The sequence below is a fragment of the Zea mays genome, chromosome 9 (assembly GCF_902167145.1).
Source record: "Zea mays cultivar B73 chromosome 9, Zm-B73-REFERENCE-NAM-5.0, whole genome shotgun sequence".
Lineage (NCBI taxonomy): Eukaryota > Viridiplantae > Streptophyta > Magnoliopsida > Poales > Poaceae > Zea > Zea mays.
Window position 1 is genome coordinate 117,332,378 of NC_050104.1, and position 13,034 is coordinate 117,345,411.

The following is a 13,034-nucleotide window of genomic DNA, read 5'->3' on the forward strand; positions in this document are numbered from 1 at the left end:
TAAGAAACTTGTGTTTTTAATAACAGACGATGTCTATGATAATTAATTTTATTTATCTCGTTTTAAGAATCTATCCGTTTCGTCTTCAAAGATGAGTATATGTGCGTTGTGTTGTGTCTTAAACCGTAGTCTTAGAGAAAATATCATACTTCCTCTGTCCCATAAAAAATGTCGTTTTAATTTAACTTTTTTGATTGAAGTTTAATTGGCTCAGTTTATTAAAAAAATCATCATTATTATTTATTTTCGTTCTGATTTATTTTATCATATAATCTATTTTAACTATGAACTGGATTTTCTACATTTTCACATATATTTTAATGAAGACGAGAGTCAAATTTGATGTTAAAAAGTCAAATGACATTATTTATGAAATATAAAAATAATATAATGTAAAAACCATATACACAGTCGAATTAAAAACGCAGTAATTCGCAGGCGAAGCAGCCTTTCCCTTCCCTACAAAAAGAGGAGACGCGCGCACGCAAACCCGGAGGCCGGGAGGCGGAGGGCAGAGGCAGCACCGTCCCGTCCACCTGACCACCTCCACCATTTTTTCCTCTTCCTCCTCGCCTCCACCCCTTCCCTTCCATCTCTTCTCACCTGGCCACTCCTCTCCCTCTCTCCCGCGCCGATCGATTGGCCCACCCATCGATCGAGCACGGGAAGAAGATTCCAGTCCGGAGAGGTCTCAATTCGATCGGGCTCGTTCTGGTGTGGGTGGGCACCATGGCGGCCACAGAGGCCTCGGCAGACAAGAACGCCGTCTTCCGCAAGCTTCGCACCAAATCAGACAACAAGGTACTGTTGATTCAATTGATCGCGCTTTCTATCGCTCTGTGTGAGTGCCGTCCACGTGACTTTTTTTTCTGTGCGCGAATCGTTCTGATGGTGGTGCACGCGTGCAGATGTGCTTCGATTGTAACGCCAAGAACCCGACGTGGGCGTCCGTCACCTACGGTGTCTTCCTCTGCATCGACTGCTCGGCGGTGCACCGCAGCCTCGGCGTCCACGTCTCCTTCGTCAGGTCGCCTCGCCTCGCCTCACCTCACCTCACCTGCTTCCCTTTCCTTCTCACACTTGTCCATGTACGTGGAACTGTGGCCATGCCCCCGGTGCATGATAGTAATACTAATTTGCTGCAATGGTTGACTGATCGATCACGTGTACATATTAGTAATATTAATCTGCTGCAGTTGGTGACTGATTGATAACGTATTCGTATGTACAACTGCAATATGCAACAAATACAATTACATGAATGAAAATTTTGAATTTTGTTCTACCTGTTGTGATTTTGGTTCTCTTTTTTTTTCAGTTTTATCTGCTTATAATTTTTATGTGTTCTTGTATGCCTGCCACACTTGTTTGGATGCCATGTGATATGTAGTACCAAAGTCTGTTGTGATATGGTGTGGCATATGCATATTAGTACACAATATGCTATACATGAGGGTAAGGTTCAAAATTTTGCTTTAGTTTCATGTTTATTCGTAATTTTGCAGTGTCACCGGAGCAGTATGCTGCAAGGTACATTTGCAAAATTCCTCTATCATGATCCTGAGTGACATCAGTATCATACTATCATGGACTCAACATTGTTGCCATCTGACTTTGAGTAGATCTATTAAATATGAGCTATGGTCCAGGTTGACTTTCTCTGGATGTGATTTTTTGACATATAGGTCTTACATCTTTGGCACATGATATGCTTTTCCCTTCTGATCCTCACCAGTAACATCTTATTTTTTGGGAAATTTAACATAGTTCACTGACATTTTTACTTTATGCAGTTGCACATCGAATGACTGAATCAATACTGAAAAACAGCTACAATATGCAGGTCAACAAATTTGGATTCATGGACTCCAGAACAGCTGAAAATGATGGTCTATGGAGGAAACAACCGTGCACAAGCTTTCTTTAAGCAGCATGGTTGGACAGATGGTGGAAAAATTGAAGCAAAGTATACTTCAAGAGCAGCTGACTTGTACCGGCAGTTGCTTGCTAAAGAGGTCGCTAAAAGCGCCACTGAAGATGGCAACAATAGTTGGCCATCTTCACCAGTTGCAGCTTCCCAGGCTTCGGATCAAACTGCTGCGTTTCCAGATCTTAAGCTGACAGAGGTATCAAAAGAAAATGTAAGTGAAAAGGAAGACTCTGAGATTGTTCGTTCGCCTAGAGTTCCAACCCGTTCTATCAAGAAGCCGATTGGTGCTAAAAAGCCTGGAAATAAGACCGGCGGACTTGGTGCACGGAAGCTTACATCAAAGGTATGCGTTATTTAGTCTAAACTTCATTGACTTGAGAACACACTGCCATTTGGTCCTGTTTCTCTACTTATAGTTGTCATTTATCAAGTAACAATATCTGTTCTCCTATTTTGTACTGTGAGAAAAGGAAGTTCACTTTATAACTCTCTAATTTTATTTCTTCCTGCTAATCTAAAAAAAACTTTGTTTAATTGTCTGTTCAAGTAAAGTGAAATTTCCTGTCCAACTTCTGCATTGTAGCCAAATGAAAGCCTGTATGAGCAGAAGCCCGAAGAAACAGCTCCTGTCCTGCCATCATCGGTGATTGCAAGTACTACAGCTAGGAGCAAACCCCATACTTCCCGATTTGAGTATGTAGAAAATGCACCTGCTCCTAAGACTGGGAGCAGCTCAGAAGGCAATCTCATGAGTGGACATGTTGCACCCCCAAAGTCATCGAACTTCTTTGTTGAATTTGGGATGGACAGTGGATATCACAAAAAATCTACATCCAGTTCATCCAAAGTGCAGGTAACTGTTTTATTCAGACATATATGATTAATCATCATTCATCAATATGTGAACTCCATTGAGCAAGTATATTGTAAAGTCAGAACTAAAAAGAGGAACATTTGGTTCCACCATTTCACCTTATTTTGTACTAAGGGGAAGTATTTAGAGATTGAAACAGACACTAGTTCTTTTGGTAGTGTTCAGTCCCACTGTTAGGGCATCAAAATCTGTGGCTACATGCTACGAATAATTAGTTTGTTATTATAAAAAACAATGATGTGTCCATGTTGAAGCCTTATCAGCGAGTAACACAACAATTTGAACTGCTCTATTCATGTTGGGATGGTAAAAAAAACTCCCATCATATCTGCATGTAGATTGGGTGTAGGGATGAAAACGGTCGGAAACGGTCGGTAAACACTAAAACCATTACCATTTTCATATTTTTTATCGGAAACAAAATCGAAAACGGTAACTCCGGAAACGGAAACGATATCGGTATTTCGGAAGGAAACGAAAGTTTGATGCGGAAAATATACCGGTAACGGTCGGAATCTAAAATACAATCGGTAAATATATCAAACTTCATAATACAACAAAGTTGACAAAAGATCACAAAGACCACAAGTTCACAATTCATGATATAACAAGTTCACAATATAAAAAGTTCACAAGGATCACAAATTTATAATATAAAAAGTGTACAAAGATCACAAGTTCACAATATAACAAAGTTCACAGAATCACAGTATAACAAGTTCGTAAAGATCACAAGTTCATAGACTCAAAGTTCACAATTCACAATATCCACTCGATCTAGCTGACATGGCATGCTTACTTATGAAATATTTTTTCCTCACATAAAAAGTTTTTCACAACCTCACAGGAAAACCCTAAAACCTAGTGTGTGGAAAAGACCAAATCGTTAATCTCAGCTGCCTTCTAAAACCATCTATCCAAAAAAATCTAAAGGTGTCCAAAAAATACAAAAATAAGTAATCCTTATCTAGAGACGTACAGGCGATGCGAAAAATCACATCCTGGAAAATTCCGAAAAATTCCGAGACACAATTCCGAAAAATTCCGAGACACAATTCCAGAAAATTCCGAGACAAATCCGGTAATTTCCGACAAAAACCGGTAACCGAAGGAAACGGTCGGTAAAACACCACGCCGATTCCGATACCGATTCCGATAGAAAATTCCGAAAACCGATTCCGTTTTCGAAAAATACCGTTACCGAGGACTCCGACTGAAAAATTTCAAAATCGGTTTCCGGAATACCGAAAAATTCCGAAACCGTTTTCATCCCTAATTGGGTGTACACATTAAAAGATGAATGATGTTCTGAATTCTCTCTGGTTGAAATCTTAGTTCTGCATGATGTATATAAATACTTCGTATTTATCTGGCAGCCAGTGGATCAGTGATAGTATTCAATTGATGCTGCTCTAGCTCATGAAATCTTCAAACTGTTGGTTACTTTATGTTAATTTGGGCATGGTTACTGTGCAAAAGTTTTTTTTATTGATATGTTGTTGCCAATGCACTTTAAATTGTAGTTAGCCCTAAAATATTTCATCTTGTTCTAACCATGACAAGTCTGCATTACCACTGATATGATGCTGCTTTGGCATAGTTAATATATGCATAACAGATGATGTGTCTGTTCCTTTTTTTAGAAGACGTTTTGATTTTTCTAGATAAAGGGCAGGCTTGGTGGAGTGGTGAGAGCTGTCTCACTGGTCTTCGAAGCAATCTCTCCTCTTTTATGGGGAAGGCTTGTCTTAGTTTATCCCTTACTCAGACCTCACTCATCTGAGAGTCCCGCACTGGGTCGGTCCTTCTTTTAGCTTTTCTAGATATATTGCTTTTACAATGCATCTAGACGAAATGTGTATATAAGTGCATTGCAAAAGCTATGTATATAGAAAAACCAAAATGTCTAATTTAGAATTTAGAGACTACATGTTATAGTAAAAATGTTGAATCCTTATTTGTTTATTTTTACCCCCAATTTCCATGTAACTTCCAACTAGTTTTTTTTTTGAAACAAAAACTTCCAAGTAGTTTGTGTGAATTAATTGGTTTCAATGTTGTTCAGATTGAGGAAAGCAGTGAAGCAAGACAGAAATTCTCGAATGCAAAATCAATTTCATCCTCTCAGTTTTTTGGTGATCAGGCCAGTTTCGAAAAGGACACTCAAGTCTCTCTCCAAAAGTTTTCTGTAAGTACTACGTCGCTATTTCATAGTCACCATAATAATTGGTAGTTTGGTACCATGTTGAATCTTACACTCCTCCCAACTTCAACTCGTTGCAGGGTTCCTCTGCCATATCAAGTGCTGATCTATTTGGCCATCCAGCAAACAATTCTAGCGTGGATCTCAGTGCTTCAGATTTGATCAACAGAATATCATTCCAGGTAACAGTTGGGTAGAATAATGTTGTCTCCTTGACTCCTTGGCTTACTTGCATTAACGCATTGTTGTGTTTGTCTTGGCAGGCCACTCAAGATCTGTCTTCTCTCAAGAACATGGCAGGGGAAACTGGGAAAAGGTTGACATCGATGGCATCCAACATCATCACTGATCTTCAGGACCGCATCCTCTAAGCTTAAGTTACAGCAAAGTAAACTTTTACGTTGCTTCAGTGGCTGGTCCCGTCAACCGGGTGACAAACTGGCCTGCCCCGCAGATCTGTCTAGGAGTTCGAGTTCGTAGGCGTCTGAAAACTTCCTGGCATATCTGTCTAGGAGTTCGGAAGCATCTGAAAAAAGTGTAAGCTATTTCCTTAATATGAAAGCAGGAAGGATTGCCGCTCTCACGTTAGTCCACGTCGGCAAGAAATCTTTCGCCGTTCGATCATTCTCTTTGGCCGTTCAATGGTTCCCGTGCCTATCGTGTGTGTGGATGATTCTAGGCTTCTGTCACCTGCTCAAAAATCTCGCCAGCTCTCTCCATGCTCGCTCGGCGCTGCTTTGTCCCCGTCCTCCCGTGCGCACAGCCGTTACCTGCTCGGCCAGGGGCTTCTCCTTCCCATTTGCTCTAGCGACACCGTCGAGACGGCAGTGGCGGTGGTCCCAGGCCCGGCACGCCGGCGCGGGTGGCTGAGGAAGCTCATACCCACGAACTACCTGCCCCGGAGCAGCTGGTGCTGGAGGCTGACCGTCCTGTCAGCCACCGGTGCGTCCAGGTTTGCCTCGTCGCTCTCTCGCTTCCTCAGGAGGAAGCGCCGCTCGAACCACCCAGTGCGTCTCCTCCACGCTCATCTCCGTCGCGTGCCTCCTCCTCCCCGCTTTGCCACACGAGCGCGCTCGTCGCTCGGCCATCACAGCCACACGCCGCTTGTCCTTCAGGTGAGCCGCTCCCCCCCCTCTCTCATCCATACTCCACTACTACCACATTTGGTGATTCTGTCTTCCTGGAAGAAGAAAAGGTGGTGAGATCACAAGTGCACCTGACGTAGTGTGTCCATCCCCTCAAGGTGTTTGTTTAAATGCCAGCAAGGTATGCCATATGATATCTATATCAGAAATTGTATAAGCAGATTACTTCAGCCACTTCCATTCATTATCTAATAATTTAGGGGCTGTTTGGTTCGCTATCTCAACTGCCTCGCTATATAGGTGGCACGCCAGACCATTTGGATTAGCGGTAAACTCCACCACGCCACAGGTTGCTACAGTCTACCCATTTTTTTTTCCACCACCAAAAGTTATCACAGCTATAACATCATTTTTTCATTGCCTCATACACGCTGCAGTGAGCAGCCACATAAACTAAACAGGCTCTTAATAAATATTGTCTAGCAGAATAACATTATACCACGATCTTCATACCCTTCAGCCTACTTAGCATTTTCAATGTATGAAGTTCTGTTCTTCAGGTTTAAAACTTCCAGCTTCTTTAACCATCAATATTACTCAAATCAATTTCTTACCGATTGAAATTACGCAGTTTAAATATTACTTCAGATTGAAAACAACGAGCAAGGGTTCTTGCTGTAACAAAGATGTACTCCCTCCGTCCACGAACGTTGGACGTTTTGGCCCAGCTAACAATTCCACCAGCGTTTGACGCTAACGGAGCCGAGGCGCCAGAAAATGTTTCTGCAGGGGTGCAAGTCGCTTGGATACTGCTGCTGTAGATTGTAATTAGCTTTAATTGTAATTACTCCAACCTTGTAATCAAACAAAAAAACAAGGGTGCATACGTCTTTTGGTAGAGGTGCTAATCTGTCTTAGAATCTTTAGAACGCCCAACGTTCGTGGACGGAGGGAGTAGTATATAAAAAAACACAAGAAGTAAGTTTGATTATTTTACCATACTCTAATGCTTTGAAGATCACTGTGTTCGCTTAATTAGATAATAACAGCCAAAAAAAGTTGTAGTGCTCGTATTGCTACCCCCATTTCATTTCTAGCCGATCTGCTCGTATTTCTATTAGTTTTCCCAGATTTTCACCCCTTTTCCCTTCGTGTTTTATAGTTTCTTTAGATCAGTTCCTGTGGACAAAGCGCATGAAATGCAGCGTGCGAACAATTGATTAATACATAGAGGTAAGCATTGTCAGAGCCTCAGCACCAACATACTTTTCAAGATTACTGCATCATTGGTATGTAAAAGGACTAAATTTGTGTTTTTTATACTTTGTGGCAGTAATCTTTTCTTCAAACACGTTGAATAGTTCCTCTGGGCCTAAAAAACTTCAGCAACGAGGTAATTAGCATGTACGTTAACCTGTGTTTATTTCATGATTTGTCCGCTGCATGGTATGCGATGATTAAATTTCTGATTCATCCCTGGACCTCCTTTTTTAAAACTGGGTTTGTGCTTTCTATGTGCTTCATGGTTTGTTTATATAACTTTGCATATATAGCATCGGATCACTTTATAACTGATCTGGGTAAACATATAAATATGTGTGTATGTATATAATTTTTTCATGTGCTTCATGATTTGTTTATATAAAGATGTATAAGATCACTTTATAGATGATGTGGGCGACATATAAATGTGCAGTTTTTTATGTGCTTTATGATTTCTTTATATTATCACTTTATAACTGATCTAGGTAAACATAATAAATGTTTGAGTATGAGAGAGCATCTTCCAAAACATATTTCAAACCTGTTGATGGTAACTTCATGATACAATTTACTCTTTACACTCAAGTGAAAGTAGTCAAGGATCCAACACCTGCCTTTCCAAGGTATATATACAAACTCACATCTTTTGAAAACATTGAAGACAATGATCATAGCAAAACCTATTTGATTGGTAGGAAATGTTTTGGTAAAAAACTATGCCATCATTTTCCTTGCAAAATTCTGCGCTATATTTGACTCAAACAAATCTGTTTTTTCAAACAATACAGATGTCATTGGCGTCTTGACACAAATTGATCCGCTACATCTAGTTGGTTTCAACAGCTCAAGCCTTACCAGAGACATCTTCATAACAAATACAAGGTACAAAGAGTTTTACTGTGTACTTCTGCTCTCATCGTGCCAAATAACCAATGTAGCAATTCCAATGAACCTCTTCGACAATGTTCCTTCCAACACCTTATCTGTGTACATTAACTTTCACTACTTTTGTTCCTTCAGTGGTATACCTTTAAAAATGACGCTTTGGGGAGACCAAGCATCTGATTTTTTCTGTCGATAATGTTTACAATGAGAACGAGAAGAAACTCCTAATCATATTGTTCATCGGATGCCTTCCTAAACGATCCAAAGGTTATGCTCCAAACACCTTCCAGCTGACATCTGCATTATCTGGCTCTGTAAACATGACAATGGATGTTCTACTTCCAAATTAGGCCAAGTATATTTATGCGGAAATGTGGTATGCGCATGGTACTTCAATCCAGACATCCGTGAAATACATGTGTTCTACAACAGGTACCAAAAGGAATTAAAACCTGTTCTCTACCTTGATCACAATACCTTTAATAATAGCTTGTTTATTTACTTTGGCCTTAGATCTATTTCCTTCAATCCTGTGTTAACAGTTTCTTCAATTATCAAATTCTCTAGAAACAATAATGTTAGCACTTAGGCTACAATTCTAAAATCCCTCCTGCCCTCCTCACATATCTTGACAAAATGATTTATGTTTCTCCTTTTCCAAACAATACATACTCAATGTTGTCCCATCGAATAACATTATGGTAACATATGAAAACAAAAGAAAAGGACTAACACACCTACAGATTTCATGCTTACGTGATTGCACATAGGTTTGCTGATAGCTCATTGTAATTACCACAGTTTGTAAAGGTTACCAACAGCTGAGTTCCAGCTACTACGACATCCTGTCACAAAAGAGGAAATCCAGGTTTCTCAACCCTCTGAAATTGAAGACAAGATTGTGGAAGAGCTACTTGAGATAGATCCAGATATGTTTCATGTAATCACTGTCATATCCTTGTGTATTCAAAATATTTCGTCCATCAAACATAGGCTTAGCCTATTTACAACAACCATCTATTCTCTAATGCAGCCACAAGGTTACAAGTGCACTATTACTGTTTCATGTCTGCTACAAGACAATAGATGGTGGTTTCCATCTTGCACCAAATGCAAGAGGTCTCCAACTCAGACCTCTACTAGATACCGATGCACAACGTGCGACTAGACAAACTAGATTTAGGTAACACTCCAACCAAGCACTAAGATTGCTGTGTTTCATTCAGAAATAGCTCTTTGGTTTTCAAATTATTTATCCACTGCTATACTATACTAACATTATTCATTTGCAGGTACAAACTCAGATTATTGCTACTGATGGAACTTCTAAAGCAGAATTCTTTTGTTTTGATAATATAGCCAGATGAATAGTAGGAAAGTGCTATGAAACCCTTGTCAGAATAGCAGATGATTCTCGTGGTCCTCCAGCGGACCTGGCTGCCATTGTGTCGTTTAAGTTTACCTTTGCAGTTACCATTAACATGTCGGCATTCTCTGTCACCAACAATCTTTTATGTTCTCTCTGGACTAACAAATCATGGGAGACATGCATCACTAACAATTTTTTTGAAAGCAAATGGCAGAGCTCGCCTTTCAATTAAGAGAGAAAAGAGTTACAGAACAAGGATCACACATCACACACACCAGGAGCACACCTCCTGCCTAAGAAGAACTGCTCACACATAACGATGTATTTGGTTGTACAAGCATACAAGACTCTCCAGCAGCATCTTTTGGCAAACTATCCATATCTACCAATCAAAAAATGTGGTAAGCAAATCTTGTTTAGTACCAGCTATTTCATAGTGTCTTATATGCATAGAATCTGATCACATCTATTTAACAGCCACATCACAGTGTTGCATATTTCCAGCCAGTATACACTGAAGTAAATTTGGTACATATTTTGTAACGAGAAAAATAAAAAGAGTTACCATACTTCAACTCTGATACATCTTTTGTGGGAGAAAAAAAATTGCAACCCATTCTCCCAAGGTACATGTTTTATGAGAAAAAAAGAAAGAGTAATCATACTTCTACTTCAAACTAATAGAATGATCTAATGGTTCTTATCCGCCTAATCACATGATGCTGAACAGGGTACAAGTCAGCTTAACAAAGACGGTCTGCCATCGCCACCAAAAGTATGCCCTACAAAGGAACATTAAAACAATAAGTTTTCTTTTACTGATTCCAAGCTATAATATATACTAATAGCACAACATATATAGGATCAGAACCAGCCAACTTCGCATACACCAGCCTGATTCTACACAACCTGGAGATCAAAGCCACTAGATCGTCATGAATTGCAAGGTACGACAGTACCCATACACCTTCATTCTATAACCCGTACCAAAAAAAAGTTTGTATAATGCTTTCCAATCTCCCTTATAAGCATTGTACAACAACATAATAACAGACAAGCACTTTAGATGCAACTGATGTTCTCTTGTTTGTTTATAGATAACTGTTTTGCGCACCTACAAAGGACGTCCATGCTGCTGAAACGCATATACTTTTATGTACATATAACGAAACTGCTACAGCGTCTCCAGCTTTGTATATGTTTATGTGAACCCTATCAGTGAACTCTAATTTACGCTTGATGTAGTCTACTCAAGTGCTACTTTATGTGTATTATTGTCTCAGTTACTCTACAACTATTGTAAGCCTTGGCGTCTGCTTCATCTTGGTTTTGTACTTATTTACTTACCTGCTTTTTAGCTATGGTTTCCAGTTTAAATGTGATCACACTGCAACATCCAATTCGATATCCTCATAAAACATTTCAAGCTGCTATTCAGCACGCGCGCATGGGCGCGCGCAATACACTAGTATATATATAGAGAGAGAGGGTGGCTGAGAGAAGAGAACTTATAGCGAATGCTGTACTTGGCTGAAGTCATGTATGCATCTGGAGCTCTAACGGAAATGTCTTTTTGCCAATGGTTTTATTTCGGTTTGGGATCTACACATTTGCTTTGTAATGTTAATTACATTAGTACATACATGTTTCCAGTTATGTGTTTGCAGTCGGCCTTAGACTCCTCTCCGGCAACAACCTTTATATCCATCCTTTAAATTCTTTAGTCTTCTTTAGGAAATTCTCTTCTATATATCTCATTCCTCACGTAGCATTTTATATATCTCGTCCTCTATATGTAAATACATAATATCTCATCCTTTATACATAAATACATGTCCTCTATACGTAAATATCTATGTTAGAGACATTTTACTTTATTTTTTGTACTTCCGTATGTCATACTCTCAAATGTATTTGTACATATTTTAGTTTTATAAAATATACTTTTTAAATTATTAAAATAGATAGAGGGGATGAGAGAAAAACTTTATATAGAGGATCCGGCCGTGCCCACTAAATTTAGAGGATCATATAGAGGATGCTTGTCGGTGTTTTTAACCTCGCCCCGACAAATAAATTTATGTGCGAGTTCCAGGCTCCGAACGGTGTGCGCAGTGGGCGCAAAATTTATACTGGTTCGGGTAGAATGTCCCTACATCCGGTCATCGACGATTGCGCTACCGGCACCAGTGATCATCAAAGCTCGTGGTAGGGGTTACAAGCGGACGAGAGATGGATGAAAGGTGTAGGAAATGGTGACGCCCAAGAGGAGTGAATTAGGACTTCTAAAAACTATCCCTAAACTAAGCCACAAATAAATCTCTAGAACAAAACATATGCAAATACCTTAACTAGATTGTGCAAACTAGGCTTTGTCTATGTGTTGCTATCTCTACCGCAAAACGAGTTATGCAACCTAAGTTCTAATCCTAAATAATCTACACTAAGAATAATAAAGATTGCAACTTAAATAGAGAGTAAATGTAGAAGATTAAAGAGCTAGTAGAGAAAGCTAACTCTCATGGACGACGCCGGTATTTTTATCGAGATATCCGGAACCACGCAAGGCCCCGATTAATCCTCGTTGGTGTCCCTACTCAATGGGTAGCCTACGTGAGTGTCAAGCACCACGGATGAGTAACTCCGTAGAAAGTCGCAGGCTTCTCCATGCGCAAGTGGTGCTCCGCTTCTGGCTCCTCTAGGACGCTCCCCATCCCACCGTCTTCAATATCGGGCTTCCGGCCGAAACGCCGCAGGCCTTGTCCCTCTGGTACACGGTGGCAGTCGTATCACAAACGCAGTTGATATGATCTCGCAAGACTCTCGCCCCACCCGGTACAATTACAACGGCTCGTGCAAGAGCCGACGGGTTATGTAGTGAAAGGGAAATGGTCTTTACCATATTCTCTAACTAATTTTGGTTCTTGATGACCATCACAACCTTGTAGACTAACTTGTTTGCCTAGTCTATGATTCACATGTGTATAAATCCACTCAACTCGGTTCTAAGATAGAAATAGCTCAAAACCAACCATAAAGGGGCAAAACTTGGAAATGTAAGAATATCTATTTTCACACTTGGACAAGTTGTATATACCCCTAGGATCCTTTTTGACACATCTAAGGAGGTTGGAAAACTCAGTTTCAAAGAATCACTCATTTTAGCTAGTTTGAGCAATAATTAGAATTATGAGTTGGACAAAAGGAAAAGTCCAAGAAATAAGACTTAGAATAGTTGGATTGGTAGCACATATGTTTGTCTAAGTCTTATGAACACCCTCAAGGATAGCCAAAAGTATATGAAGAAAATTGGAAGAAAAATAATTTCAGCTTCAGCCAGAAGGGCACCGGACTGTCGGTTGTGCACCAGACTGTCCGGTGGACGCCCTGAACTCAGGCAGAGAAGCAGCCCAGCGCTAGAAGGA

The 13,034-nt window shown here is 40.1% G+C and overlaps 1 protein-coding gene and 1 pseudogene across 3 annotated transcripts; both read left to right on the top strand.

The window, feature by feature from the left end:
* The first annotated feature begins 459 nt into the window (after positions 1-459).
* Positions 460-5,631, top strand: LOC100283451 (uncharacterized). 2 transcript variants are annotated; one of them, NM_001156352.1, is given in 7 exon segments: positions 460-801; positions 909-1,027; positions 1,844-2,273; positions 2,514-2,783; positions 4,870-4,992; positions 5,088-5,189; positions 5,271-5,585. In NM_001156352.1, coding segments are annotated over 7 exon segments (1,224 nt in total). In that variant the 5' UTR covers positions 460-729; the 3' UTR covers positions 5,379-5,585.
* A 2,299-nt stretch (positions 5,632-7,930) lies between these two features.
* Positions 7,931-10,930, top strand: LOC103638895 (RPA1_DBD_C superfamily protein pseudogene; annotated as a pseudogene). Its single transcript, XR_004852733.1, has 9 exons — positions 7,931-8,237; positions 8,376-8,507; positions 8,591-8,672; positions 9,042-9,180; positions 9,274-9,423; positions 9,533-10,010; positions 10,340-10,384; positions 10,472-10,556; positions 10,707-10,930. The product of XR_004852733.1 is annotated as an RPA1_DBD_C superfamily protein pseudogene (transcript).
* Positions 10,931-13,034: the final 2,104 nt, after the last annotated feature.

Coding starts and splice junctions, on each gene's coding strand:
- LOC100283451 (XM_020543680.3), top strand. CDS start 1,884: ATGATGGTCTATGGAGGAAACAACCGTGCACAAGCTTTCTTTAAGCAG. Junction 2,784..4,869: donor CCAGTTCATCCAAAGTGCAG/GTAACTGTTTTA, acceptor AATGTTGTTCAG/ATTGAGGAAAGCAGTGAAGC. Junction 4,993..5,087: donor TCTCTCTCCAAAAGTTTTCT/GTAAGTACTACG, acceptor AACTCGTTGCAG/GGTTCCTCTGCCATATCAAG.